Here is a 26,016-nt window from a genome sequence, read left to right as displayed (position 1 = left end):
GTGCAGACTAACCCTAACCTCCCCTCACACAGGGTAACCCTAACCTCCCCCTCACCCAGCCTAACCATAACCTCCCCCTCACACAACCTAACCCTAACTCCCCCACACACAGCCTAACCCTAACCCACCCCTCAAATAGCCAAACCCTAACACAGCCTAACCCTAACCTTCCCCACCTGTAGCCTAACCTTCCCTCCTCCAGTCTAACCCTACCTCCCCCTCGCAAAGCCTAACCCTAACCCACCTCACACAGCCTAACCCTAACCTCCCCCTCACACAACCTAACCATAACCTCCCCTCACACAGCCTAACCCTAACCTCCCCCTCACACAACCTAACCATAACCTCCCCTCACACAGCCTAATCTTAACCTCCCCTCACACAGCCTAACCTCCACCTCACACAGCCTAACCCTAACCCACCCCTCACACAGCCTAACCCTAACCTCCCCCTCACACAACCTAAACCTAACCTCCCCTCCTGCAGCCTAACCCTGACCTCCCCCTCACACAGCCTAACCCTAACTCCCCCTCACAAAGCGTAACCCTAACCTCCCCCTTACAAAGCTTAACCCTAACCCACCTCACACAGCCTAACCCTAACCTCCCCCTCACACAGCCTAACCCTAACCTCCCCCTCCCAGTCTAACCCTAACCTCCCTTCACACAGCCTAACCCTAACCTCCCCTAACACAGCCTAACCCTGACCTCCCCCTCACACAGCCTAACCCTAACTCCCCTCACACAGCCTAACCCTAACCTCCCCTCACACAGCCTAACCCTAACCTCCCCTAACACAGCCTAACCCTGACCTCCCCCTCACACAGCCTAACCCTAACTCCCCTCACACAGCCTAACCCTAACCTCCCCTCACACAGCCTAACCCTAACCCCCCTCACACAGCCTAACCCTAACCCCCCCTCACACAGCCTAACCCTGACCTCCCCTCACACCGCCTAACCCTAACCTCCCCCTCACACAGCCTAACCCTAACCTCCTCCACACACAGTCTAACCCTGACCTCCCCTCACACAGCCTAACCCTGACCTCCCCTCACACAGTCTAACCCTAACCTCCTCCACACACAGTCTAACCCTGACCTCCCCCTCACCCAGCCTAACCCTAACCTCCCCCTCACACAGCCTAACCCTGACCCCTCCCCTCACACAGCCTAACCCTGACCTCCCCTTCACACAGCCTAACCCTGACCCCCTCACACAGCCTAACCCTAACCTCCCCCTCACACAGCCTAACCCTAACCTCCCCCTCACACAGCCTAACCCTAACCCCCCCCCCCCTCACACAGCCTAACCCTAACCCCCCTCACACAGCCTAACCCTGACTTCACCTCACACAGCCTAACCTCCCCTCACACAGCCTAACCCTAACCTCCCCTCACACAGCCTAACCCTAACCTCCCCTCACACAGCCTAACCCTAACCTCCCCTCACACAGCCTAACCCTAACCTCCCCCTCACACAGCCTAACCCTAACCTCCCCTCACACAGCCTAACCCTAACCTCCTCCACACACAGCCTAACCCTAACCTCCCCCTCACACAGCCTAACCCTAACCTCCCCTCACACAGCCTAACCCTAACCTCCCCTCACACAGCCTAACCCTAACCACCCCCTTTACACAGCCTAACCCTAACTCCCCTCACACAGCCTAACCCTAACTCCCCTCACACAGCCTAACCCTGACCTCTCCTCCTGCAGCCTAACCCTAACCTCCCCCTCACACAGCGTAACCCTAATCTCCCCTCACACAGCCTAACCCTAACCTCGCCCTCACACAGCCTAACCCTGACCTCCCCTCACACAGCCTAACCCTAACCTCCCCTCACACAGCCTAACCCTAACCTCCCCCTCACACAGCCTAACCCTAACCTCCCCTCACACAGCCTAACCCTAACCTGCCCCTCACACAGCCTAACCCTGACCTCCCCTAACACAGCCTAACCCTGACCTCCCCTCACACAGCCTAACCCTAACCTCCCCCTCACACAGCCTAACCCTGACCTCCCCTCACACAGCCTAACCCTAACCTCCCCCTCACACAGCCTAACCCTGACCTCCCCTCACACAGCCTAACCCTAACCTCCCCTCACACAGCCTAACCCTAACCTCCCCCTCACACAGCCTAACCCTGACCTCCCCTCCCACAGCCTAACCCTAACTCCCCTCACACAGCCTAACCCTAACCTCCCCTCCCGCAGCCTAACCCTAACCTCCCCTCACACAGCCTAACCCTGACCTCCCCCTCACACAGCCTAACCCTGACCTCCCCTCACACAGTCTAACCCCCCCCCCTCACACAGCCTAACCCTAACCCCCCTCACACAGCCTAACCCTAACCCCCCTCACACAGCCTAACCCTAACCCCCCTCACACAGCCGAACCCTAACCCCCCTCACACAGCCTAACCCTAACCTCCCCTCACACAGCCTAACCCTGACCTCCCCTCACACAGCCTAACCCTGACCTCCCCTCACACAGCCTAACCCTAACCTCCCCTCACACAGCCTAACCCTGACCTCCCCTCACACTGCCTAACCCTAACCTCCCCTCACACAGCCTAACCCTAACCTCCCCTCACACTGCCTAACCCTAACCTCCCCTCACACAGCCTAACCCTGACCTCCCCTCACACTGCCTAACCCTGACCTCCCCTCACACAGCCTAACCCTAACCTCCCCTCACACAGCCTAACCCTGACCTCCCCTCACACTGCCTAACCCTGACCTCCCCTCACACAGCCTAACCCTAACCTCCCCTCACACTGCCTAACCCTAACCTCCCCTCACACAGCCTAACCCTAACCTCCCCCTCACACAGCCTAACCCTAACCTCCCCTCACACAGCCTAACCCTAACCTCCCCCTCACACAGCCTAACCCTAACCTCCCCTCACACAGCCTAACCCTAACCTCCTCCACACACAGCCTAACCCTAACCTCCCCCTCACACAGCCTAACCCTAACCTCCCCTCACACAGCCTAACCCTAACCTCCCCTCACACAGCCTAACCCTAACCACCCCCTTTACACAGCCTAACCCTAACTCCCCTCACACAGCCTAACCCTAACTCCCCTCACACAGCCTAACCCTGACCTCTCCTCCTGCAGCCTAACCCTAACCTCCCCCTCACACAGCGTAACCCTAATCTCCCCTCACACAGCCTAACCCTAACCTCGCCCTCACACAGCCTAACCCTGACCTCCCCTCACACAGCCTAACCCTAACCTCCCCTCACACAGCCTAACCCTAACCTCCCCCTCACACAGCCTAACCCTAACCTCCCCTCACACAGCCTAACCTGCCCCTCACACAGCCTAACCCTGACCTCCCCTAACACAGCCTAACCCTGACCTCCCCTCACACAGCCTAACCCTAACCTCCCCCTCACACAGCCTAACCCTGACCTCCCCTCACACAGCCTAACCCTAACCTCCCCCTCACACAGCCTAACCCTGACCTCCCCTCACACAGCCTAACCCTAACCTCCCCTCACACAGCCTAACCCTAACCTCCCCCTCACACAGCCTAACCCTGACCTCCCCTCCCACAGCCTAACCCTAACTCCCCTCACACAGCCTAACCCTAACCTCCCCTCCCGCAGCCTAACCCTAACCTCCCCTCACACAGCCTAACCCTGACCTCCCCCTCACACAGCCTAACCCTGACCTCCCCTCACACAGTCTAACCCCCCCCCTCACACAGCCTAACCCTAACCCCCCTCACACAGCCTAACCCTAACCCCCCTCACACAGCCTAACCCTAACCCCCCTCACACAGCCGAACCCTAACCCCCCTCACACAGCCTAACCCTAACCTCCCCTCACACAGCCTAACCCTGACCTCCCCTCACACAGCCTAACCCTGACCTCCCCTCACACAGCCTAACCCTAACCTCCCCTCACACAGCCTAACCCTGACCTCCCCTCACACTGCCTAACCCTAACCTCCCCTCACACAGCCTAACCCTAACCTCCCCTCACACTGCCTAACCCTAACCTCCCCTCACACAGCCTAACCCTGACCTCCCCTCACACTGCCTAACCCTGACCTCCCCTCACACAGCCTAACCCTAACCTCCCCTCACACAGCCTAACCCTGACCTCCCCTCACACTGCCTAACCCTGACCTCCCCTCACACAGCCTAACCCTAACCTCCCCTCACACTGCCTAACCCTAACCTCCCCTCACACAGCCTAACCCTAACCTCCCCCTCACACAGCCTAACCCTGACCTCCCCTCACACAGCCTAACCTCCCCTCACACTGCCTAACCCTAACCTCCCCTCACACAGCCTAACCCTGACCTCCCCTCACACAGCCTAACCTCCCCTCACACTGCCTAACCCTGACCTCCCCTCACACAGTCTTTGTTGTCAATTTCCACCCCCTGAGCACCTGGACCACCAATGAGTACAGCTCGTACACTCACGTGGCTCACTTCACTCACTATACTGTGCTTCAGGCAAGGTGCCTCCCTTTGTAACTGCTGCGCTCGGCAAACTGTACCGTTCCCAATCTGAGTCGGCGTGGATCGGAAAGCAGGAATAATTCCAATAAATTAAAGAAAATCATGAAAACGCATGTCGACCATTTGGCAATGTCTACCTTGTGCAAGACGGTCTTTTGTCAATGTTTACTTTGTGACATTTTTGGTGTGAGCCAATTGGAAAGTCTATCTAGGAACTGAAGATCTATTAACCGGATACCCAACCGGACAGCTTGCCACCTTACCCCTGATGCTGGGACAGTATGACTGATATGAGGCCCAGTGTAATGGGGGTGAGGGAAGCAGCGGCCTACCGGCCCTGGCGGGACAGAGAACATTACCCAGGTCTTGTTACCTCGTATTTTGTAGGACAGAAACAAATGCATTCATTAGCATTAGAACAAGGGCAACTCAATGTTGTGTTTCCATGTTTCCTAATGACACTCCGGACTAATTATACACTGTAACTAGAGCGAGTCCACCACTTACCCAGCAGCACTTAGCAAATATACATCTGTAACACATCAATGGAAGGAGAAGGTGGACTGCAGCCTCCAGCGCTGCTGCATTGAAAGGAATATACTTGAGTGACTTCATTAAAGTTTGTTAAAGTTCCCTTCTGTCCACAGCGCAGGCCGATGCTTCAAGTGTCTGCAGTATTCTTGCACTGCCCCCGTCCTGTCTTCCACGCTACACAGCCCGGAACTAATAGGATTGACTCTGTTTCATTAAATCCCCTTTATTTGGCCCGGATTGGTTTCCATCACACGTAGCAATATCTTTCCAAACATCTATCCGGGACGCAGGAATGCAGTGAGCTAATAGGAATTGCTATACATCTCGTAGGACACTGAGGCCTCTAGAAAAATACTGTGGAGGAGATTAAAGGCTACGGCTCGCTAATACGTTTTCACGCTCCTCAGCGCCTGGTTTTATTTATATACCCCACTTCTAGCAGTGGATTTACATGCAATGGACCTCAATGGGCCCAGCAGACGCTGTCTGTCTAGGGGTCTTTTATGTGAAGATATAGGTTCTTAATGGTGTGCCACAAGGAGGTACAGATGTGCCCACATACATCTATCCTCCATGCCATACAAGTCATATTATACATAACATGTGAGCTCATACCTCCCAACTGTCCCGCTTTCCAACGTCCCCCAAAAATCAGGACGCCAGGGCCAGCAGTGTCCAGTGGGGGGGGGGGGGGGGGGGGGGGGCAGTTGGGAGATAAGTTTATCTTATGTGCAGCAGATCCAAACTCCGGCATACACAAGACCGTGCATCGGGTCAATTCAGATGTCAAACATATGCGATTTGTGGCGATTTCACCGGCCCAATCAGGTGAAATCGGACCAAATCGCATAAGTGTACAGGGGCCTTTACAAATCTGCACTTGGATGTATTGGTTGCCATGGTTACATAACCGAGTCTTACTGGTTGCCATAGGTTGCGTGGCCTGGTTTTGCTGATCATCCCCCGATGATCGTGTCGGGTGTTTGGCGATATTAAACATGTTTAACAATCTCAATCCCCTGATCCTGAAGGGGAACACGGAATCAGGATATTGTCAACATGCGTCACTTCCCCTGATCCGCCGACTTGTTGCCGACCATTAATGGCTGCCGATTGACGCATCCTGTCAGCGAATCGGCACATTGCCCCTGCTGCTGTATGGCACCCTACTCTGGGTAGCACTTATCACACTGCAGCTTACTCGGGTCAGTCTGGCTTCCGGGACACACAACTAGGGATGGCCATAGGGATGGCCATTCTGCGCCCAGCCATCGAAAGTAGTAAACTATTTGATGGATAACCATCAATAGTTTTAGCTATCGATGGTCATCCATTATATATGACTGACTGGCCTGTGGGCCAATCAGAACTCAGGGGCGGGACTTCTGGGTGTCAGGGGCGGAGCGATGCTCTGTGTCCCAGCACCTTGAATAAAAAATAAAAAAAATCAGTTCTTCTATGCCATCGATGTAGGGAACCCATCTGGTTCTCACACAGCAATGGCAAAAGTATTTGAAAAAAATTGATAGTGCAGCCTGCACCCGTGATACAATCTGAGCTCTGATTGGCTCAAAAGCCGGAGCTGCAGATGGATGAGGGCTGCCGGAGAGTTCAAGCGCAGAGCCCGCTGCACATCCTGCACCCTGCTAACTGATGCCTTACGGATGGCCAGCAGCGGAGGCCAGCCCAGGCCGGAGTGGTGAGACTAATGGGGGCATTATGCATAAGCGGCACTAGTGGGGGAATTATATATAGGGGCACTGGTTGTGGCATTATAGTTTATGGTATAATGTGTAATTGGCATTCCAGTGTGTTATAATATGTAACAATCAATACAGTATGTGGCATAATGTGTAAGTGGCATAATGTGTAAGGGGCATTACAGGGTGTGGCATAATATAGCCACACCTATTTTGTCATATAGCCACTCCACTTGCTGGGTATGACCACACCCAGTCACCTCAAGTGACCACACAGAGCGCACATATCAGTACAGCTTAAAAAAATATATATATATTTTTCTACTTGCACCACTGGTATTGATACCCCCAGTTCCTGGTGACAGGACGTTATCATCACCCAGTTATATCTGGTACTGTATTATAGTATTACAGGGATTACTCTGACCCAGAGGGTGATATACAGGGGCTGCCTCCTACATGCCCCGCACTCACCCGGATCCCCAGACCGCCTGCAGCTGTGACAGTTCCCTGACACCCGGCGCCAGCTCCAGACTCCGACCGGTACCACAGTAGTCGCTGCTCCGCCCACCATAACCTCAGCGGCTCGGAGGCGCGGTTCCCGCTCTCTACTGGCTGCCCCCCCCCCCCCCCCAGCCTTCTGTGGGAGGAGTCGCTCCGCCCCCAGCTGTTGGCTATTGGCGGTCGGCCCCGGGTACTACCCGATCTCCTGTGGAAGGCCCCGCCCACTGTGTAATGGCGGACACCCTGAGCCAGACTGAGGTGAGCGCGGTTTCAGTAATGTTGTATCATTACATACATATTATATATAAGCGGGATGGGTGTAGTGATTACCTGGCTCTGCCCCCAGTCACCCTCTCAGTTATCTCTCCGCTCTCCCTTCTGTCTACGTGGAAGAATCATTATTAATTCTCCCTGTTTATAGTTCTCATTCTCGCTGTTACGGGAAGATGTACTAAACCTTGGGGAGAGATAGAGTGGAGAGAAATAAACTACCAAACAGCTCATGTTGACATTTATCAAAGACAGCATGTAACATGGCAGCTAGGAGTGGATTTTATGATACTTTATCTCCTTTCACTGTATCTCTCTCAACTTTATCCCCTTTTGGCCCATTAATCAAACATTAGGCTTGATTCAGAGTTGATCAAAAAAAAAGCCAAATTTTTCTCCAGTGGGCATACCATGCTGCCCTGCAGGTGGGGCAGATGTAACCTGCGCAGAGAGTTAGATTTGGGTGGGGTGTGTTCAAACTGAAATCTAAACTGCAGTGTAAGAATAAAGTAGCCACAGAAACAAAATAACCCACCCAAATGTAACTCTCTGCATATGTTACATCTGCCCCACCTGCAGTGCACATGGTTTTGTCCATTTGAGAAGCTATGTGCTTTGTGAACAAGTCTGAATTATGCCCAATATTTTGTTACATTAATATTGTGTTTTGGATATAGTGGTGCCAATTCAAAGTAACAGCAACTTGTGTGAAAGGGCCGACACATCCCTGGTACCGTGATGGCACGCATATAAGCCCATGCCGGGATATAGTGACGGACGGGGCATTAACGGAGGCAAAGTCCTATAAGGACTCATTGCATGGCATGCAGGCTGGGGACACCATATTACTATCAGGTGGTCAGCGGCAGAATGGTCACCAGTGATAGCCAACCGCCTCTTCCACAGAACCCCCATAATTGCACATGTATCATTGCAGAGATTTAAGGGGTGCAGCTGCTGTGGGGCCCCAGACATGGGGGGGGGGCTCTTCTCTGTGTAAGCTACATGTGTTACGTACATTTATCACCATTGGTTGGTAAATAGGGGCCCTTAGGGTCTACAAACATCCAGTTAGGGTTAGGCCTGTAAAAGTGTAATATGCCATAACATGTCATCCTGCTACTAAGGGCCTTATTCTAGTTCACTCTTTCTGACAAAATCCCTCTTAGATGGACAAAACCATGTGCGCTGCAGGGGGCAGATGTAAAATGTGTAGAGAGAATTAGATTTGGGTGAGTTATTTTGTTTCTGTGCAGGGTAAATACTGACTGCTTTATTTTTACACTGCAATATAGATCTCACTTTGAAGTAAAAGCCCACCCAGATCTAATTCTCTCTGCACAAGTAACATCTGCCCCACCTGCAGTGCACATGGTTTTGTCCATCTAAGAAGGATTTTTTCAGAAAGAGTGAACTAGAATAAGGCCCTAATGCTACATATATGCAGACTGATCATCATGGTATGTTCCCTATACACACCAGGGTTGCCTACTTTCTGGCCCGCCAGTTCCTTGAGGCAGGGGGGCTGGGCTGCTGAAAAGATGGGAAAGGGTGAAGCTACATGGAATCGTCATGTTTTGGGTGTGTCCTTGTGGCTCCGCCGCTGCTGTGCAAAGCTGGTATTTCAGGCATTGTACAGCGTGGGGGCGGGGCTACAATGCCGATAGGCATTTGGTCGTGGGAGACAGACAGGATTCCAGGAAGCTTACCCCCTTCTATAGAGGGCCAGGAGGGAGACCCGACTTCCGGGACCCTATCAGGTAGGCAGCCCTGATACACACGTGTGCGTTACATGGGGGGGGGGGGGGTACAACCAAAATCAAGCATTCTACCCAAAGTCACCTTCAGTGTTTCCTGCAGTGAGAGGTCCACTGCTAGAGGTCACTTTATTCTATAGAACTAGACTGACCACCATAGTTACAAGGCAGTGATATACAGTATATGACAGGTCCTAGGAGGAAGTGTTGCGAGGTTACACTAATGTTTAGTAAGCGTGTGGCCGGAGCACAGTGATTGGACGATGTTTACAGTTCCTGTCCTTTGTTCCCAGCCCTTACTCTCCTTCCTGCTCCTGGATCATGTGCACACCGGCTGGCCGGATACAGCGGCCTGTACTTCGGGGTCCCGCTGCCACGGGTGGCGATTCATGCTCTTTATTGGCAGGTGGTGACCTTACAGGGGAGTGCTGGTACTTGTGCATGATAGGTCTGCTGGATGGGGCTGTGCCGGTATAATTAGGAGACCCCGAAGCGTCTGATGCGGTCCTGGATTCTGTAGGGGAGTCTTCTTCTGCTTCAGTGGCTTCCTAATAACAGAACAGAGACCAAAGCATCACGTTCACAGTGCCACGTCCAATTTCAGAATCATCATGTATCCCCACTCCTCTCCCCCATCAGCCAGGGTACACTGCTGGTACATGACAGGGCTATGGGGCTAATTCAACAAGCCCCGCAGATTCTGCAATAATAGCAGATCACGATTTTTGCAGATCTGCGCATGTGCGCACGCACCAGTATACATGCACAAGGCTGTGAATTTCGGTAACATTGCTTATGCAGTTTGATGTTTTTTCACAGGTCCCTTTGGATACTACAGGAGAAGTGGACGGATGTATGGTGTGTATGTATGTATATATGTATGTATGGTGTGTATGTATGTATGTTTGTATGTATGGTACGTATGGTGTGTATATATGTATGGTATGTGTGTGTGTATGTATGTATGTATGTATGGTGTGTATATATGTATGGTGTGTATGTATGGTGTGTGTGTATGTATGGTATGTATGTATGTATGGTGTGTGTGTGTGTGTGTGTGTGTGTGTGTGTATGTATGTATGTATGGTGTGTGTATGTATGTAAGTATGTATGGTGTGTATGTATGTATGTATGGTGTGTATGTATGTAAGTATGTATGGTGTGTGTGTATGTATGGTGTGTATGTATGTATGTATGGTGTGTATGTATGGATGGATGGTGTGTGTATGTATGGTGTGTATGTAAGTATGTATGGTGTGTGTGTATGTATGTATGTATGGTGTGTATGTATGTATGGTGTGTATGTAGGTATGTATGGTGTGTGTGTGTGTGTGTGTGTGTGTGTATGTATGTATGTATGGTGTGTATGTATGGATGGTGTGTGTATGTATGTAAGTATGTATGGTGTGTAGGTATGTATGGTGTGTGTGTGTGTATGTATGGTGTGTGTGTATGTATGTATGTATGTATGGTGTGTATGTATGTGTGTATGTATGTAAGTATGTATGGTGTGTATGTATGTATGTATGTATGTACGGTGTGTGACATAAAGCTTTACTTTATTATGTGTGTGTGTAATTTATTGGGCTATTGGTTCTGTAGTGGGACTACAAGTTCTAGCAGGCCCATTAATGCCCCACATGCTGAGACTTGTGGTCTAGTGATGTCAGCTGCCCGCTCCCCGCATCATCGGCTCATTAACGCTGGGCATTCCCATATGCTAATGGACCGCTCTCCGCTCGCTAAGGATGGGTGCATGCAGGCAGCGAACAGTCTGTTCGCCTTGGGCACAAGCACAGAAATGACCCTGCGCATGTGCAGACGCAAAACATCAGACCCCTGGCGAATGAAGGGGTCCGTACCTGAATAAGGCCCTATATCGCTTGTTCTGCATCACCACTGATATCATTATCTATATACGGCAAGGTGAATAGGGGTCCCCCATGCAGCGTTATATTCATGTACTTCTTCAGTAATAGGACATTAAAGTGGTTTCCAATGATTATTGTGTGAAATGAAGAGCAGCACAACAGTGACACCTAGTGAGGTAACGATAGTATTACATCCATCCACCTAATTGTGAGCTGCAATCACTGCCGATTAGGGAAGCCAATCCCGGGGCATTTTTTCAATCCTGGGATTCCGGATTAAAAAATGCTCAATCCCGGGATTGGCTTTCCTAATAAAAAAACACCCTGGCCGTCATGCATTTACTTACATTTTCCAGGGGCGGCCGGGTTGCTGGGTGGGAGCCGGGTGGGCAGCTTAATACTGCCGGATTGCTGGGTGGGTGGTTCATACTGCTAGAGTTATTTGCTTGCTGGCTGGGTAGGTGGACGGGCGGCTTCATACTGCGGAGTTGGTGGGAGGGCTGGCTAGGTGGGCGGGCGGCTTCATACTGCGGAGTTGGTGGGAGGGCTGGCTAGGTGGGCGGGCGGCTTCATACTGCGGAGTTGGTGGGAGGGCTGGCTAGGTGGGCGGGCGGCTTCATACTGCAGTCCCTGGCTGGATCTCTGCCTGTCTTCCTGCGCAGTGTGACCTCTGATCTCGTCATGCTGAGAGGTCACACTGTGCAGTGCTGCTTTGCTGGGTATGGGAGAACCTGGGCAGCATCTGAGCGTGTGCTCAAACGCTGCCCGGCATTAGACTCCCGAAATCCCGGGATTGAAATCACAGCGTTTTGGGTGCCAAATCCCGGGATCCCGCCGATCCCGGGATTGGCCACCCTACTGCCGATGTCAGAAGCAATGGAGAGATTTTTTTCTCTCTGCATGTGCCTAGATAGCGCACATTGTGATTAAGGGGCAAGGGAGATAATGGGGGTGAAATGTAATAGGGTGAGAGATTTGGGGCCGCATTTATCAACTAATATTTGCGGTTAAATCCCCGAAAACACCAGTTTTCGGGGGTTAACCGCAAATATTAAGTGCCCCCCTAATGTATCACAGGGGACCGCAGCAGGAATCTCCGATCTCTATTGCGATCCCCCCCTGCAGCGCCGCCGCCCACATCCTCCATAGGTTTCTATGGGGGATGCGAAGCTGCCCAAAGTATCAACATCGGGCAGTCCGGCATCGCACACCTGGGCTATCGCCACTCTGATATGGCAATAGCCCATTGTAGCCTATGGCTACATATCAGTGGGGTCGCGGGGGGTCAGCACGTAAACGCGCATGCGCAAACCCCCCAGCTCCAGGCATCGCAGGGACGGGCTCCTTTCGGAGCCCTGTCCCTGCGCCTAGCAGGTAATAAATTCAGGTGATAGGATCGCATTTTACAATGATCGCATTGTAATGCGATCAATGATAAATGGGGCCTGGGTAAGATATCTCTGAGGTTTTTTAAGCAGCAATCATTTACACTGCAGTATCAAATTGATTTTGCAGAGTAAATAATTGCAGGTTTAAAAAAAACCTGAGATTTCTTATCAAATCTCTCACTTTCTGATTCTCTCAATCTATTACATTTTATCCTGAGTGTCCAAGAGATGCATAATGGTCGTGTTACTGACAATGTTAAGCCCTATACACATTAGAGGATATTGTGAAAGATATCTCTCAGAAAGGGGCTTTCACAATATCGTCTAGTGTGAACACTCAATATCGTTAACGATGCCTGCTCCCGCAGATCGTTAACGATGATTGATGTTAGCTGAACGTGCCGGTCAGTTTAGGCATATACCATATATACTCGAGTATAAGCCTACTTTTTCAGAACATTTATTATGCTGAACAAGCCCCCTCGGCTTATACTCGAGTGAGGGTCCCACTTGAGTCAATAAGTTTTCCCAGTTTTTTGTTGTAAAATGATGTGCCTCGGCTTATATTCGGGTCGACTTATACTCAAGTATATACGGTAGTTAATAGTGTTCACTGCAGGGGGCAGACTGGGCCCGTCGACGTCACAGCTGGGGACGGTCCCGGGCCGCCGACCTCACAAGAGGGTCGTGCCCAGGCCGGCATCAAAGGGGTCGGGCCCGGCCCCTCCAAAGTCACTATGCTGCCAGGGAAGCTCCGGGCATCGCCGACTACGGCGACGCTGGGCTTCCCCATGAGGCTGATTTAGTGGGGCGCTGCGAGAGGGGCAGGGCACATTTTGCCCTTTAAAAATGGGGCAGAGCGCAGCGCCCCACTAAAACAGCCTAGCGGGAACACTAGTTAAACGACCGGGTCACGGTGACGTCACTGAGCGATATCAGCAGCCTTTATAGTTCAGTGTGTATGCACATTATCACCTGCCCATGGTCCGGTCGGGTATTTCACTCTGGCTGGCGGCTGTCTGATCACAGTACGTTGCATATTAGCAGAGAAGCGATCAAATCTGAATAACGAACATTCGCCCACACGTATCATTACCACTGGTGCATCATTAAACCCTGAAGGACACCTGAATTGGCCCTGTTTTTTGTTAAATTGCTGAAAACAGAGAACTGTAGCATTGCATGTGATTGTACAGACATCTTCATACTCTCCCGGATTGTGGTTGTTACTGCGATTGCTGCTGCTATCTTTTTCCATTTGCATGTGTGATTATACTGATTATCATTTCTGTACAATGGCATACAATTGCATATACATCGGTAGCATCGAGTCATGAGGCAGAATCGGAGGGCCTCTGTAGGTGCGAAGGCTCACACAGGGCGCTCCAGTATCACAGGAGATCGCAACTGGTAATTTATACATGCAGAGAAGATGCTGCGCCTCATAACAGCACAAATACCCGGCTACGGCAGTACTAGAACTCCTATGTGCCTCCATGTGGCCGTCACCCAGATAGTACCCAGAAGTACCCGGAGAGCGGCCGCCCACAGACCCTCCGTCATGCTGCGCCTCATAACAGCACAAATACCCGGCTACAGCAGTACTAGATCTCCTACGTGCCTCCATGTGGCTGTCACCCAGATAGTACCCAGAAGCACCCGGAGAGCGGCCGCCCACAGATCCTCCGTCATTCTGCACCTCATAACAGCACAAATACCCGGCTATGGCAGTACTAGATCTCCTACGTGCCTTCATGTGGCCATCACCCAGATAGTACCCAGAACCACCCGGAGAGCAGCTGCCCACAGACCCTCCGTCATTCTGCACCTCATAACAGCACAAATACCCGGCTACAGCAGTACTAGATCTCCTACGTGCCTCCATGTGGCCATCACCCGGATAGTACCCAGAACCACCCGGAGAGCGGCCGTCCACAGACCCTCCGTCATGCTGCGCCTCATAACAGCACAAATACCCGGCTATGGCAGTACTAGATCTCCTACATGCCTCCATGTGGCCGTCACCCAGATATTACCCAGAACCACCCGGAGAGCAGCTGCCCACAGACCCTCCGTCATTCTGTACCTCATAACAGCACAAATACCCGGCTACAGCAGTACTAGATCTCCTACATGCCTCCATGTGGCCGTCACCCAGATAGTACCCAGAACCACCCGGAGAGCGGCCGCCCACAGACCCTCCATCATGCTGCGCCTCATAACAGCACAAATACCCGGCAACAGCAGTACTAGATCTCCTACTTGCCTCCATGTGGCCGTCACCCAGATAGTACCTAGAACCACCCGGAGAGCGGCCGCCCACAGACCCTCCATCATGCTACACCTCATAACAGCACAAATACCCGGCTATGGCAGTACTAGATCTCCTACGTGCCTCTATGTGGCCGTCACCCAGATAGTACCTAGAACCACCCGGAGAGCGGCCGTCCACAGACCCTCCGTCATGCTGCGCCTCATAACAGCACAAATACCCGGCTACAGCAGTACTAGATCTCCTACGTGCCTCCATGTGGCCATCACCCAGATAGTACCCAGAACCACCCGGAGAGCGGCCGCCCACAGACCCTCCGTCATTCTGTACCTCATAACAGCACAAATACCCGGCTACAGCAGTACTAGAACTCCTACGTGCCTCCATGTGGCCATCACCCAGATAGTACCCAGAACCACCCGGAGAGCGGCCGCCCACAGACCCTCCGTCATTCTGTACCTCATAACAGCACAAATACCCGGCTACAGCAGTACTAGATCTCCTACGTGCCTCCATGTGGCCATCACCCAGATAGTACCCAGAACCACCCGGAGAGCGGCCGCCCACAGACCCTCCGTCATTCTGTACCTCATAACAGCACAAATACCCGGCTACAGCAGTACTAGAACTCCTACGTGCCTCCATGTGGCCATCACCCAGATAGTACCCAGAACCACCCGGAGAGCGGCCGCCCACAGACCCTCCATCATTCTGCACCTCATAACAGCACAAATACCCGGCTACAGCAGTACTAGATCTCCTACGTGTCTCCATGTGGCCGTCACCCAGATAGTACCCAGAACCACCCGGAGAGCTGCCGCCCACAGACCCTCCATCATTCTGCACCTCATAACAGCACAAATACCCGGCTACAGCATTACTAGATCTCCTACGTGTCTCCATGTGGCCGTCACCCAGATAGTACCCAGAACCACCCGGAGAGCTGCCGCCCACAGACCCTCCATCATTCTGCACCTCATAACAGCACAAATACCGGCTACAGCAGTACTAGAACTCCTACCTGCCTCCATGTGGCCGTCACCCAGATAGTACCCATGTCACAGACAGAGAGCAGCTGCCCACAGACCCTCCGTCATGCTGCGCCTCATAACAGCACAAATTCCCGGCTACAGCAGTACTAGATCTCCTACGTGCCTCCATGTGGCCGTCACCCATATAGTACCCAGAAGCACCAGGAGAGCGGCCGCCCACAGACCCTCCGTCATTCTGCACCTCATAACAGCACAAATACCCGGCTACAGCAGTACTAGAACTCCTACGTGCCTCCATGTGGCCGTCACCCAGATAGTACCCAGAAGTACCCAGAGAGCGGCCGCCCACAGACCCTCCATCATGCTGCGCCTCATAACAGCACAAATACCTGGCTACAGCAGTACTAGATCTCCTACGTGCCTCCATGTGGCCGTCACCCAGATAGTACCCAGAACCACCCGGAGAGCGGCTGCCCACAGACCCTCCGTCATGCTGCACCTCATAACAGCACAAGTACCCGGCTACAGCAGTACTAGATCTCCTACATGCCTCCATGTGGCGGTCACCCAGATAGTACCCAGAGCCACCCGGAGAGCGGCTGCCCACAGACCCTCCGTCATGCTGCACCTCATAACAGCACAAATACCCGGCTACAGCAGTACTAGATCTCCTACGTGCCTCCATGTGGCCATCACCCAGATAGTACCTAGAACCACCCGGAGAGCGGCCGTCCACAGACCCTCCATCATGCTACACCTCATAACAGCACAAATACCCGGCTATGGCAGTACTAGATCTCCTGCGTGCCTCCATGTGGCCGTCACCCAGATAGTACCTAGAACCACCCGGAGAGCGGCCGTCCACAGACCCTCCCTCATGCTGCGCCTCATAACAGCACAAATACCCGGCTATGGCAGTACTAGAACTCCTACGTGCCTCCATGTGGCCGTCACCCAGATAGTACCCAGAAGTACCCGGAGAGCGGCTGCCCACAGACCCTCCGTCATGCTGCACCTCATAACAGCACAAATACCCGGCTACAGCAGTACTAGATCTCCTACGTGTCTCCATGTGGCCACTGGCCGTCACCCAGATAGTACCCAGAACCACCCGGAGAGCTGCCGCCCACAGACCCTCCATCATTCTGCACCTCATAACAGCACAAATACCCGGCTACAGCAGTACTAGAACTCCTACGTGCCTCCATGTGGCCGTCACCCAGATAGTACCCAGAACCACCCGGAGAGCGGCCGACCACAGACCCTCCGTCATTCTGTGCCTCATAACAGCACAAATACCCGGCTACAGCATTACTAGATCTCCTACATGCCTCCATGTGGCCGTCACCCAGATAGTACCCAGAACCACCCAGAGAGCGGCCGACCACAGACCCTCCGTCATTCTGCACCTCATAACAGCACAAATACCTGGCTACAGCAGTACTAGATCTCCTACGTGCCTCCATGTGGCCATCACCCAGATAGTACCCAGAACCACCCAGAGAGCGGCCGACCACAGACCCTCCGTCATTCTGTGCCTCATAACAGCACAAATACCCGGCTATGGCAGTACTAGAACTCCTACGTGCCTCCATGTGGCCATCACCCAGATAGTACCCAGAACCACCCGGAGAGCTGCCGCCCACAGATCCTCCGTCATTCTGCACCTCATAACAGCACAAATACCCGGCTACAGCAGTACTAGATCTCCTACGTGTCTCCATGTGGCCGTCACCCAGATAGTACCCAGAACCACCCGGAGAGCTGCCGCCCACAGACCCTCCATCATTCTGCACCTCATAACAGCACAAATACCCGGCTACAGCAGTACTAGAACTCCTACGTGCCTCCATGTGGCCGTCACCCAGATAGTACCCAGAACCACCCGGAGAGCGGCCGACCACAGACCCTCCGTCATTCTGTGCCTCATAACAGCACAAATACCCGGCTACAGCAGTACTAGAACTCCTACGTGTCTCCATGTGGCCGTCACCCAGATAGTACCCATGTCACAGACAGAGAGCAGCTGCCCACAGACCCTCCGTCATTCTGCACCTCATAACAGCACAAATACCCGGCTACAGCAGTACTAGAACTCCTACGTGCCTCCATGTGGCCGTCACCCAGATAGTACCCATGTCACAGACAGAGAGCAGCTGCCCACAGACCCTCCGTCATTCTGCACCTCATAACAGCACAAATACCCGGCTATGGCAGTACTAGATCTCCTACGTGCCTCCATGTGGCCGTCACCCGGATAGTACCCGGAGAGCGGCCGCCCACAGACCCTCCGTCATTCTGTGCCTCATAACAGCACAAATACCCGGCTACGGCAGTACTAGATCTCCTACGTGCCTCCATGTGGCCGTCACCCAGATAGTACCCATGTCACAGACAGAGAGCAGCTGCCCACAGACCCTCCGTCATGGTGCGCATGCAGTATGTGGAGGTGTACACAACACCATTGGGCTGACATGGAACCAAGATTCAGGCCCATTACTTGTTACTACCACACATGCCACATATATAGGACCTTATTCTATTCTTGTAAGTGCCCCCCCCCCCCCCCCCCCTTGTCGCTGAGTTCCCCGCACAGCTGCGAATGGATGTTTTGCATAAACACCCATTCGCAGCCTTGGGTGTGGGGGCCACATCATTTGATGGTCGTGGACCATCAAATGATTTGGAAGGTGCACACAATACTAAGACACTCTCTGGTGTCTTAGCTTTGCATGTTCCGTGTATGGGAAGAGGGCGGGCAGCTGACATCCAGTGATGCCCACCCCCGGCATCCGTGTCACTGACAAATTTCCATGGGAACACCCATGAATTGCTGGGGGTTCCCATGGGTGCATCCCCGGCCATGCCCCACACCTGCACTAATGGGTGCATGTGCCCGATCGCACCCAGTGTGTGCACATGCACAGAAATGCGCAGGAACATTAGCAAAACATCACTCCCCCATGCGAACGCGCAAGTGAGCGAGCGCATTAGAATAGGGTCCAGCCCTCAGCGCACTGTCACTCTCACCTTGTCTTTCAGGACGTACAAAGTGCCGGGATTCTTGTACTCCCTCTCCAGAGTCCGCGGAAACACCTCAACTGCGCATCAGCGGGAAGAAATAAGAAGCAGTGAAGGTAACATTCCCAAACAGCCACAGCCAGTGATAAGAGTGGGAGGAGCTGCCCATAGCAGCCAATCAGCTTCTACCTATTCTTTATAGACTGTACTTGAAAAATGCTATCTCAAAGCTGATTGGTTGCCATGAGAAACTTCTCCACTCATTTCACTGCTTGATACATGTTGTACAGTTGATAAAATCCTTATATGATGGTACAGAGGACTGGATTCAGACCTGATCTCTGCTGTGCAAATTCACACAGCGGCCGAATATCAATAGACTGCGCATGTGGACGGCCCGTATTATGCATGCGCAACGCCTGCCAGCAAAGAATCCTGATACTTATTTCCTTCACTAGCTGTTCGCAAGGTGATTGACAGGAAGTAGGCGTCTGGGGTTGGTAAACGGCCGTTCGCAAGGTGATTGACAGGAAGTAGGCGTCTCGGGGTGGTAACCGGCCCTTCGCAAGGTGATTGGCAGGAAGTAAGCGTCTGGGGGTGGTAACCGGCCGTTCGCAAGGTGATTGACAGGAAGTAGGCATCTGGGGGTGGTAACCGGCCGTTCGCAAGGTGATTGACAGGAAGTAGGCGTCTGGGGGTGGTAAGCGGCCATTCGCAAGGTGATTGACAGGAAGTAGGCATCTGGGGTTGGTAACCGGCCTTTCGCAAGGTGATTGACAGGAAGTAGGCATCTGGAGTTGGTAACCGGCCGTTCGCAAGGTGATTGACAGAAAGTAGGCATCTGGGGTTGGTAACCGGCCGTTTGCAAGGTAATTGACAGGAAGTAGGCGTGTGGGGTTGGTAACCGGCTGTTCGCAAGGTGATTGACAGGAAGTAGGCGTGTGGGGTTGGTAACCGGCCGTTCGCAAGGTGATTGACAGGAAGTAGGCGCCTGGGGTTGGTAACCGGCCGTTCGCAAGGTGATTGACAGAAAGTAGGCATTTGTGGGTGGTAACCGGCCATTCGCAAGGTGATTGACAGGAAGTAGGCATCTGGGGGTGGTAACTGGCCATTCGCAAGGTGATTAACAGGAAGTAGGCGTCTGGGGTTAGGAACATGCCGTTCGCAAGGTGATTGACAGGAAGTAGGCATCTGGGGTTGGCAACCGGCCATTCACAAGGTGATTGACAGGAAGTAGGCGTCTGGGGTTGGTAACCGGCCGTTCGCAAGGTGATTGACAGAAAGTAGGCTTCTGGAGTTGGTAACCAGCAAGGTGATTGAGAGGAAGTAGGCGTCTGGGGTTGGTAACCGGCCATTCGCAAGGTGATTGGCAGGAATTAGGCGTCTGGGGTTAGGAACATGCCGTTCGCAAGGTGATTGACAGGAAGTAGGCATCTGGGGTTGGCAACCGGCCATTCGCAAGGTGATTGACAGGAAGTAGGCATCTGGGGGTGGTAACCGGCCGTTCGCAAGGTGATTGACAGGAAGTAGGCGTCTTGGGTTGGTAACCGGACGTTCACAAGGTGATTGACAGAAAGTAGGCGTCTGGGGGTGGTAACCGGCCATTCGCAAGGTGATTGACAGGAAGTAGGCATCTGGGGTTGGTAACCGGCCGTTCGCAAGGTGATTGACAGGAAGTAGGCATCTGGGGTTGGTAACCGGCCGTTTGCAAGGTGATTGACAGGAAGTAGGCGTGTGGGGTTGGTAACCAGCCGTTCGCAAGGTGATTGACAGGAAGTAGGCGTGTGGGGTTGCTAACCGGCCGTTCGCAAGGTGATTGACAGGAAGTAGGCGCCTGGGGTTGGTAACCGGCCGTTCGCAAGGTGATTGACAGGAAGTAGGCGCCTGGGGTTGGTAACCGGCCGTTCGCAAGGTGATTGACAGAAAGTAGGCATCTGGGGGTGGTAACCGGCCATTCGCAAGGTGATTGACAGGAAGTAGGCATCTGGGGGTGGTAACCGGCCATTCGCAAGGTGATTAACAGGAAGTAGACGTCTGGGGGTGGTAACCGGCCGTTCGCAAGGTGATTGACAGAAAGTAGGCTTCTGGAGTTGGTAACCAGCAAGGTGATTGAGAGGAAGTAGGCATCTGAGGTTGATAACCGGCCGTTTGCAAGGTGATTGACAGGAAGTAGGCATGTGGGGTTGGTAACCGGCCGTTCGCAAGGTGATTGACAGGAAGTAGGCGTCTGGGGGTGGTAACCGGCTGTTCGCAAGGTGATTGACAGGAAGTAGGCATCTGGGGTTGGTAACCTGCCGTTCGCATGGTGATTGACAGGAAGTAGGCATCTGGGGTTGGTAACCGGCCATTTGCATTGTGATTGACAGGAAGTAGGCGTGTGGGGTTGGTAACCGGCCGTTCGCAAGGTGATTGACAGGAAGTAGGCGTCTGGGGGTGGTAACCGGCCGTTCGCAAGGTGATTGACAGGAAGTAGGAATCTGGGGTTGGTAACCTGCCGTTCGCATGGTGATTGACAGTAAGTAGGCATCTGGGGTTGGCAACCGGCTGTTTGCAAGGTGATTGACAGGAAGTAGGTGTCTGGGGTTGGTAGCTGGCCGTTAAGTGAAAGTGCTAAGGAAAATGCTGGAGGTGTCCAGAAAACTGCTGGAGGTGTCCGGGAAAACGCGGGGGTGTCTGGGAAAATGCTGGGGGTGTCCAGGAAACCGCTGGGGGTGTCCAGGAAACTAGGCGTACCTAGGAAACCACTGGGAGTGTGTGGGAATACGCCGGGAGCTTCCGGGAAAACACTGGGGTTGCCCGGGAGACCGCAGGTGTACCTAAGATATCGCTGGGAGTGTCCGGGATTACGCTGGGAGTGTTCGGGAAAATATTGGGGGTGCCCGGAAAAACAATATTGCTGGGAGTGTCCGAGAAAATGCTTGGAATGTCAGGGAAAACGCAGGCTTGTCCAAGCGTGTTATGGGAGGGTGTGTGACGTCTGACCCTTGGCAGGATATGGAAGCCGCTGGGTAAGTCCCTGGCATCTCCTAGCTTGTGATGACTGGTGCCCAGTGTAAGAACTATTTGATGGTCAGCGTCTAAAGAAGGATTCCCGTAATTTTCACTGGACTGCTAATTCCTCGCTAGCCGTACACATTGATTCGCAAGGCAAAGTTTCACTATAGCGGGGCAGCGTTTACCTGATCTCTGGCCACTGCACATTCACTCTGAATTACCCCAACAGTCACCAAAATAAAGGGAAAAATATAATAATTATGTATTAACACACAATGATTGCATTCCTATCCCGGCCGGCCCATGTGAATATAAGTGTTCTTTATCAGTATAACCAATTGACAGATCTCTGCATGTAATCATATGTCCCAGCTTTTATCCAGGCAGTAATTAATTAGGACAGAAATAGCTCCCACATTTGATCATCGAAAATGTGCGCTAATCCATGAAGCCCCACCCACTTCTCCGTAAGGCCAAAGCCTTTTGGGGGTCGTATAGGGTGACCAACTCATCCCTTTATCCCGGGACACATATTAATTACACAGGTTCTGTGGCAGTTTAAAACCAGGTGAAATGGAGTCTTGAGGTGTGGCAGTTTAAAACCAGGTGAAAGCCAGCCACAGAACCTGTGTAATTAATATGTGTCCCGGATTAAAGGGTTGGTCACCCTAGGGTCACCAGGCCTTTTGTTATGTTGGCATTCTGTTACTTGTGGTACGGCTGCACTCAGGACAAAGCCTGATTACAGGTTCCAGGTGCCCTAGGCTAATCCACATGTAACTCCCCATGTAATGCTGCTAAACACATGTGTATGGGCGCTCAGGGACTCACCAGTCATACTGCCCATGTGCATGTAACATAGGGTATACAACTGGCATGTAGGATCCAATGCTTGTGGTGTGGGAAGGAGACTTTAGGCACTGTAACACAATGTCCTTAAAGTAATGATTCCATCAGTAAGTTACATTGGCACAGCCACCTGGTGGGCACCTTAATAACGTTACCCCCCACAGTACATCGGGAATGGGTGATAGCTAACAAGCATGGAATACATTAGGTCCCCCCAGTTTTGGCGGCCTAGGCTGCAGCCTCATCTGATTATTGGTTAATCACGCACTGACTCAGGGGGTCCATAACTATACAGCCACATACAATGCTGCACTTTGCTGGATTAGTTATATATCACTATAAATGATGACTCCTTTAACATCAGTACCGGATTGGTTTTACAGTACACTGTCATTTCTATGGAATTTTTGTATTGTTTAATGTGTTATTTAAAAAAAAAACTTTGAACAATATTTTGCTAGTTTAATTTTTTCCTGTGTATCTAACATCAAAATGTAACGTTCTGACTTTCATCACTACAAGCAAAAAATAATAGTTCTCAGCTGTCCCAAGAAACCTAAAAATTCTACAGTGTCTATGTGACCCCTCCTGGCACGCACATTTCTGTATCACGTGTATTGTACCTTCATGTTTCAGAGGATCCTCTGGGTGCTCCACGTATTCAGATGTTGCTTGTGCCTCCAGTTTGTGCTTCTCCCTAGAAGATGAAGTTGTATATACAGTAATTAGCATGTATCGCCTTATAGAGGCAGTTTCACTAAACCTTGTGCCTCGTGAGATGGGCATCTGCACACGTGTCTAGGTATTACAGTGGGCAAAGCATTGTTTATATTTCCCATAACCTCTATGAAAAATAAGTGATCTGTCTTACCAGCAATATCCTACATTGTGCATTCAATTCACTCTGCTCCTTAGGGAGAGAGCGGGCTACCTCCTTTACTTCCCAAGGGACCGGGTTAGTCTATGTATCCTGTCAACTTCCCGAGGGATCAGGCTAGCCTCTGCATCCTGTCAACTTCCTGAGGGATCAGGCTAGCCTCTGCATCCTGTCAACTTCCCGAGGGATCAGGCTAGCCTCTGCATCCCGTCAACTTCCCAAGGGATCATGCTAGCCTCTGCATCCTGCCAACTTCCCGAGGGATCAGGCTAGCCTCTGCATCCCACCAACTTCCCAAGGGATCAGGCTAGCCTCTGCATCCTGACAACTTCCTGAGAGAGAAGCCTAGCCTCTGGATCCTACCAACTTCCCCAGAGAATGGGCTAGCCTCTGCATCCAGACAACTTCCCCAGAAAATGGTCTAGCCTCTGCATCCAGACAACTTCCCGAGGGATCAGGCTAGCCTCTGCATCCCACCAACTTCCCAAGGGATCAGGCTAGTCTCTGCATCCTGACAACTTCCTGAGAGAGCAGCCTAGCCTCTGGATCCTACCAACTTCCCCAGAGAATGGGCTAGCCTCTGCATCCAGACAACTTCCCGAGGGATCAGGCTAGCCTCTGCATCCCACCAACTTCCCAAGGGATCAGGCTAGTCTCTGCATCCTGACAACTTCCTGAGAGAGCAGCCTAGCCTCTGGATCCTACCAACTTCCCCAGAGAATGGGCTAGCCTCTGCATCCAGACAACTTCCCCAGAGAATGGGCTAGCCTCTGCATCCAGACAACTTCCCAAGGGATCAGGCTAGCCTCTGCATCCCACCAACTTCCCAAGGGATCAGGCTAGTCTCTGCATCCTGACAACTTCTTGAGAGAATGGGCTAGCATCTGCATCCTGACAATTTTCCGAGAGAGCAGCCTAGCCTCTGCATCCAGACAACTTCCCCAGAGAATGGGCTAGCCTCTGCATCCAGACAACTTCCCGAGGGATCAGGCTAGCCTCTGCATCCAGACAACTTCCCGAGGGAGTGGGCTAGCCTCTGCATCCTACCAACTTGGGCCTGTTTCTACCCCTCTTGTCTAAAGATACATTCCCGATGTTTCATTCTGCCTTTAGCATGTCTGACACTGCTGATCCTTAACCCCTTAACTGGCTAATAGTTTTTTATAAAAAAAAAATCCAAAATTTTCCCATCGCATACCATCGCCCGTCGGGTATGCGATGGGACCCGACGGGCGCCGTGCTAGGAAACAAGTACCGAATATATATTTTTTAAACGATTTGTGCAGCAATGGGGAAAACCAGCAGCAGGGGGCGCTGTCTGGGAGGTGATGTGATTCCTGATTGAAGGGTTGACAGTGTCTAGATAGTCATGTCAATAGGTCAACAATGACAATGTCGACACATGAAATGTCGATATGAGTTTTCGGTACTCTTTACCTAGCACGGCGCCCACGATGTCCATCGCGGTCATCGGGTGTAAAAAATCGCGGGCATCGCATGCACTACAGTAATGGGTGCGACGCGACCGGCGCGATTTCCCATAGGGATCAATGTTACATTTTTCAATGGATGCGATTTTTCAGTTCAATGCCTCAATGCCCGCGATTTTGCCATAGGAAACAATGTTAAATGGGCCACAGTGCCCAAATAAGCACCCTGAGCAGTGAAATGTCCCTCACAATTGTTAACGACACCCCACGATCCACGCAAACCCGAAGCGTGGCGAGCGCAGCGATCCCGCGAGGGGCAGCGGTACGCGTCCTCCGACATTTTCATTACCCCACTATCCACGTCGGCGTGGAGTTGAGAATAGTGTGGCGAGCGCAGCGAGCGGACGCGGATACCTTCACAGGTAAACGCGGCCCTTCGCGGGCTTCACAGGTATCCGCGTCCCCTCGCGGGGCTCGCTGCGCTCGCCACGCTTCGGGCTCGGTGGCTCGCTGCGCTCGCCACACTATTCTATTCTCAACTCCACGCCGACGTGGATAGTGGGGGTATGAAAAGGTCGGAGGACGCGTACCGCCGCCCCTCGTGGGCTGGCTGCGCTCGCCACGCTTCGGGTTCACGTGGATCGTGGGGTGTCGTTAACAATTGTGGGGGACATTTCACTGCTAAGGGTGCCTATTTGGGCTCTGTGGCCCATTTACCATTGTTTCCTATGGCAAAATCGCGGGCATTGAGGCATTGAACTGAAAAATCGCGTCCATTGAAAAATTTAACATTGATCCCTATGGGAAATCGTGGGCATCGCGTCGGTCGCGTCGCACCCGTTACTTTAGTGCATGCGATGGCCGCGATGCCCGCGATGGGAGCCGTGCTAGGCAAAGAGTACCAAGTTTTCTCCATGTTGACACCTGAGCACGTGGTTCCCCAATTAGTGCAGCGCGTACCCTCACATCAGTTTCTTAACAAATATCCCGAAAAACTCATGTTGATTTATTTCATGTGTCCATTATTGTCAAGTCAACCTTTTGCTTGTGTCAACCCTTTGTCAATGTCGAC

At 52.3% G+C, this 26,016-nt stretch overlaps 2 protein-coding genes across 2 annotated transcripts in view; both read right to left on the bottom strand.

Annotated features, from left to right (window-relative positions):
* The window catches only part of ROBO4 (roundabout guidance receptor 4), a 191,068-nt gene extending 183,743 nt beyond the window's left edge, over nucleotides 1–7,325 (bottom strand). The window contains exon 1 of the mRNA XM_083163559.1: nucleotides 7,194–7,325. Coding sequence (XP_083019685.1) covers nucleotides 7,194–7,293 — 100 coding nt within the window. The 5' untranslated portion in view covers nucleotides 7,294–7,325. The remainder of the gene's footprint in view (nucleotides 1–7,193) is intronic.
* A 2,011-nt stretch (nucleotides 7,326–9,336) lies between these two features.
* Nucleotides 9,337–26,016, bottom strand: part of HEPACAM (hepatic and glial cell adhesion molecule) — a 36,376-nt gene continuing 19,696 nt past the window's right edge. Inside the window, exons 5-7 of the mRNA XM_083163557.1 lie at nucleotides 23,261–23,334; nucleotides 18,804–18,874; nucleotides 9,337–9,798 (exon numbers count right to left, since the gene is read on the bottom strand). Of these exons, the coding sequence (XP_083019683.1) occupies nucleotides 9,547–9,798; nucleotides 18,804–18,874; nucleotides 23,261–23,334 (397 nt within the window). The 3' untranslated portion in view covers nucleotides 9,337–9,546. The remainder of the gene's footprint in view (nucleotides 9,799–18,803; nucleotides 18,875–23,260; nucleotides 23,335–26,016) is intronic.

The sequence above is a fragment of the Crinia signifera genome, chromosome 19 (genome assembly GCF_055691185.1).
Source record: "Crinia signifera chromosome 19, ASM5569118v1, whole genome shotgun sequence".
In the NCBI taxonomy this organism is placed as follows: domain Eukaryota; kingdom Metazoa; phylum Chordata; class Amphibia; order Anura; family Myobatrachidae; genus Crinia; species Crinia signifera.
This window is presented reverse-complemented; position numbering and strand designations above follow the sequence as displayed.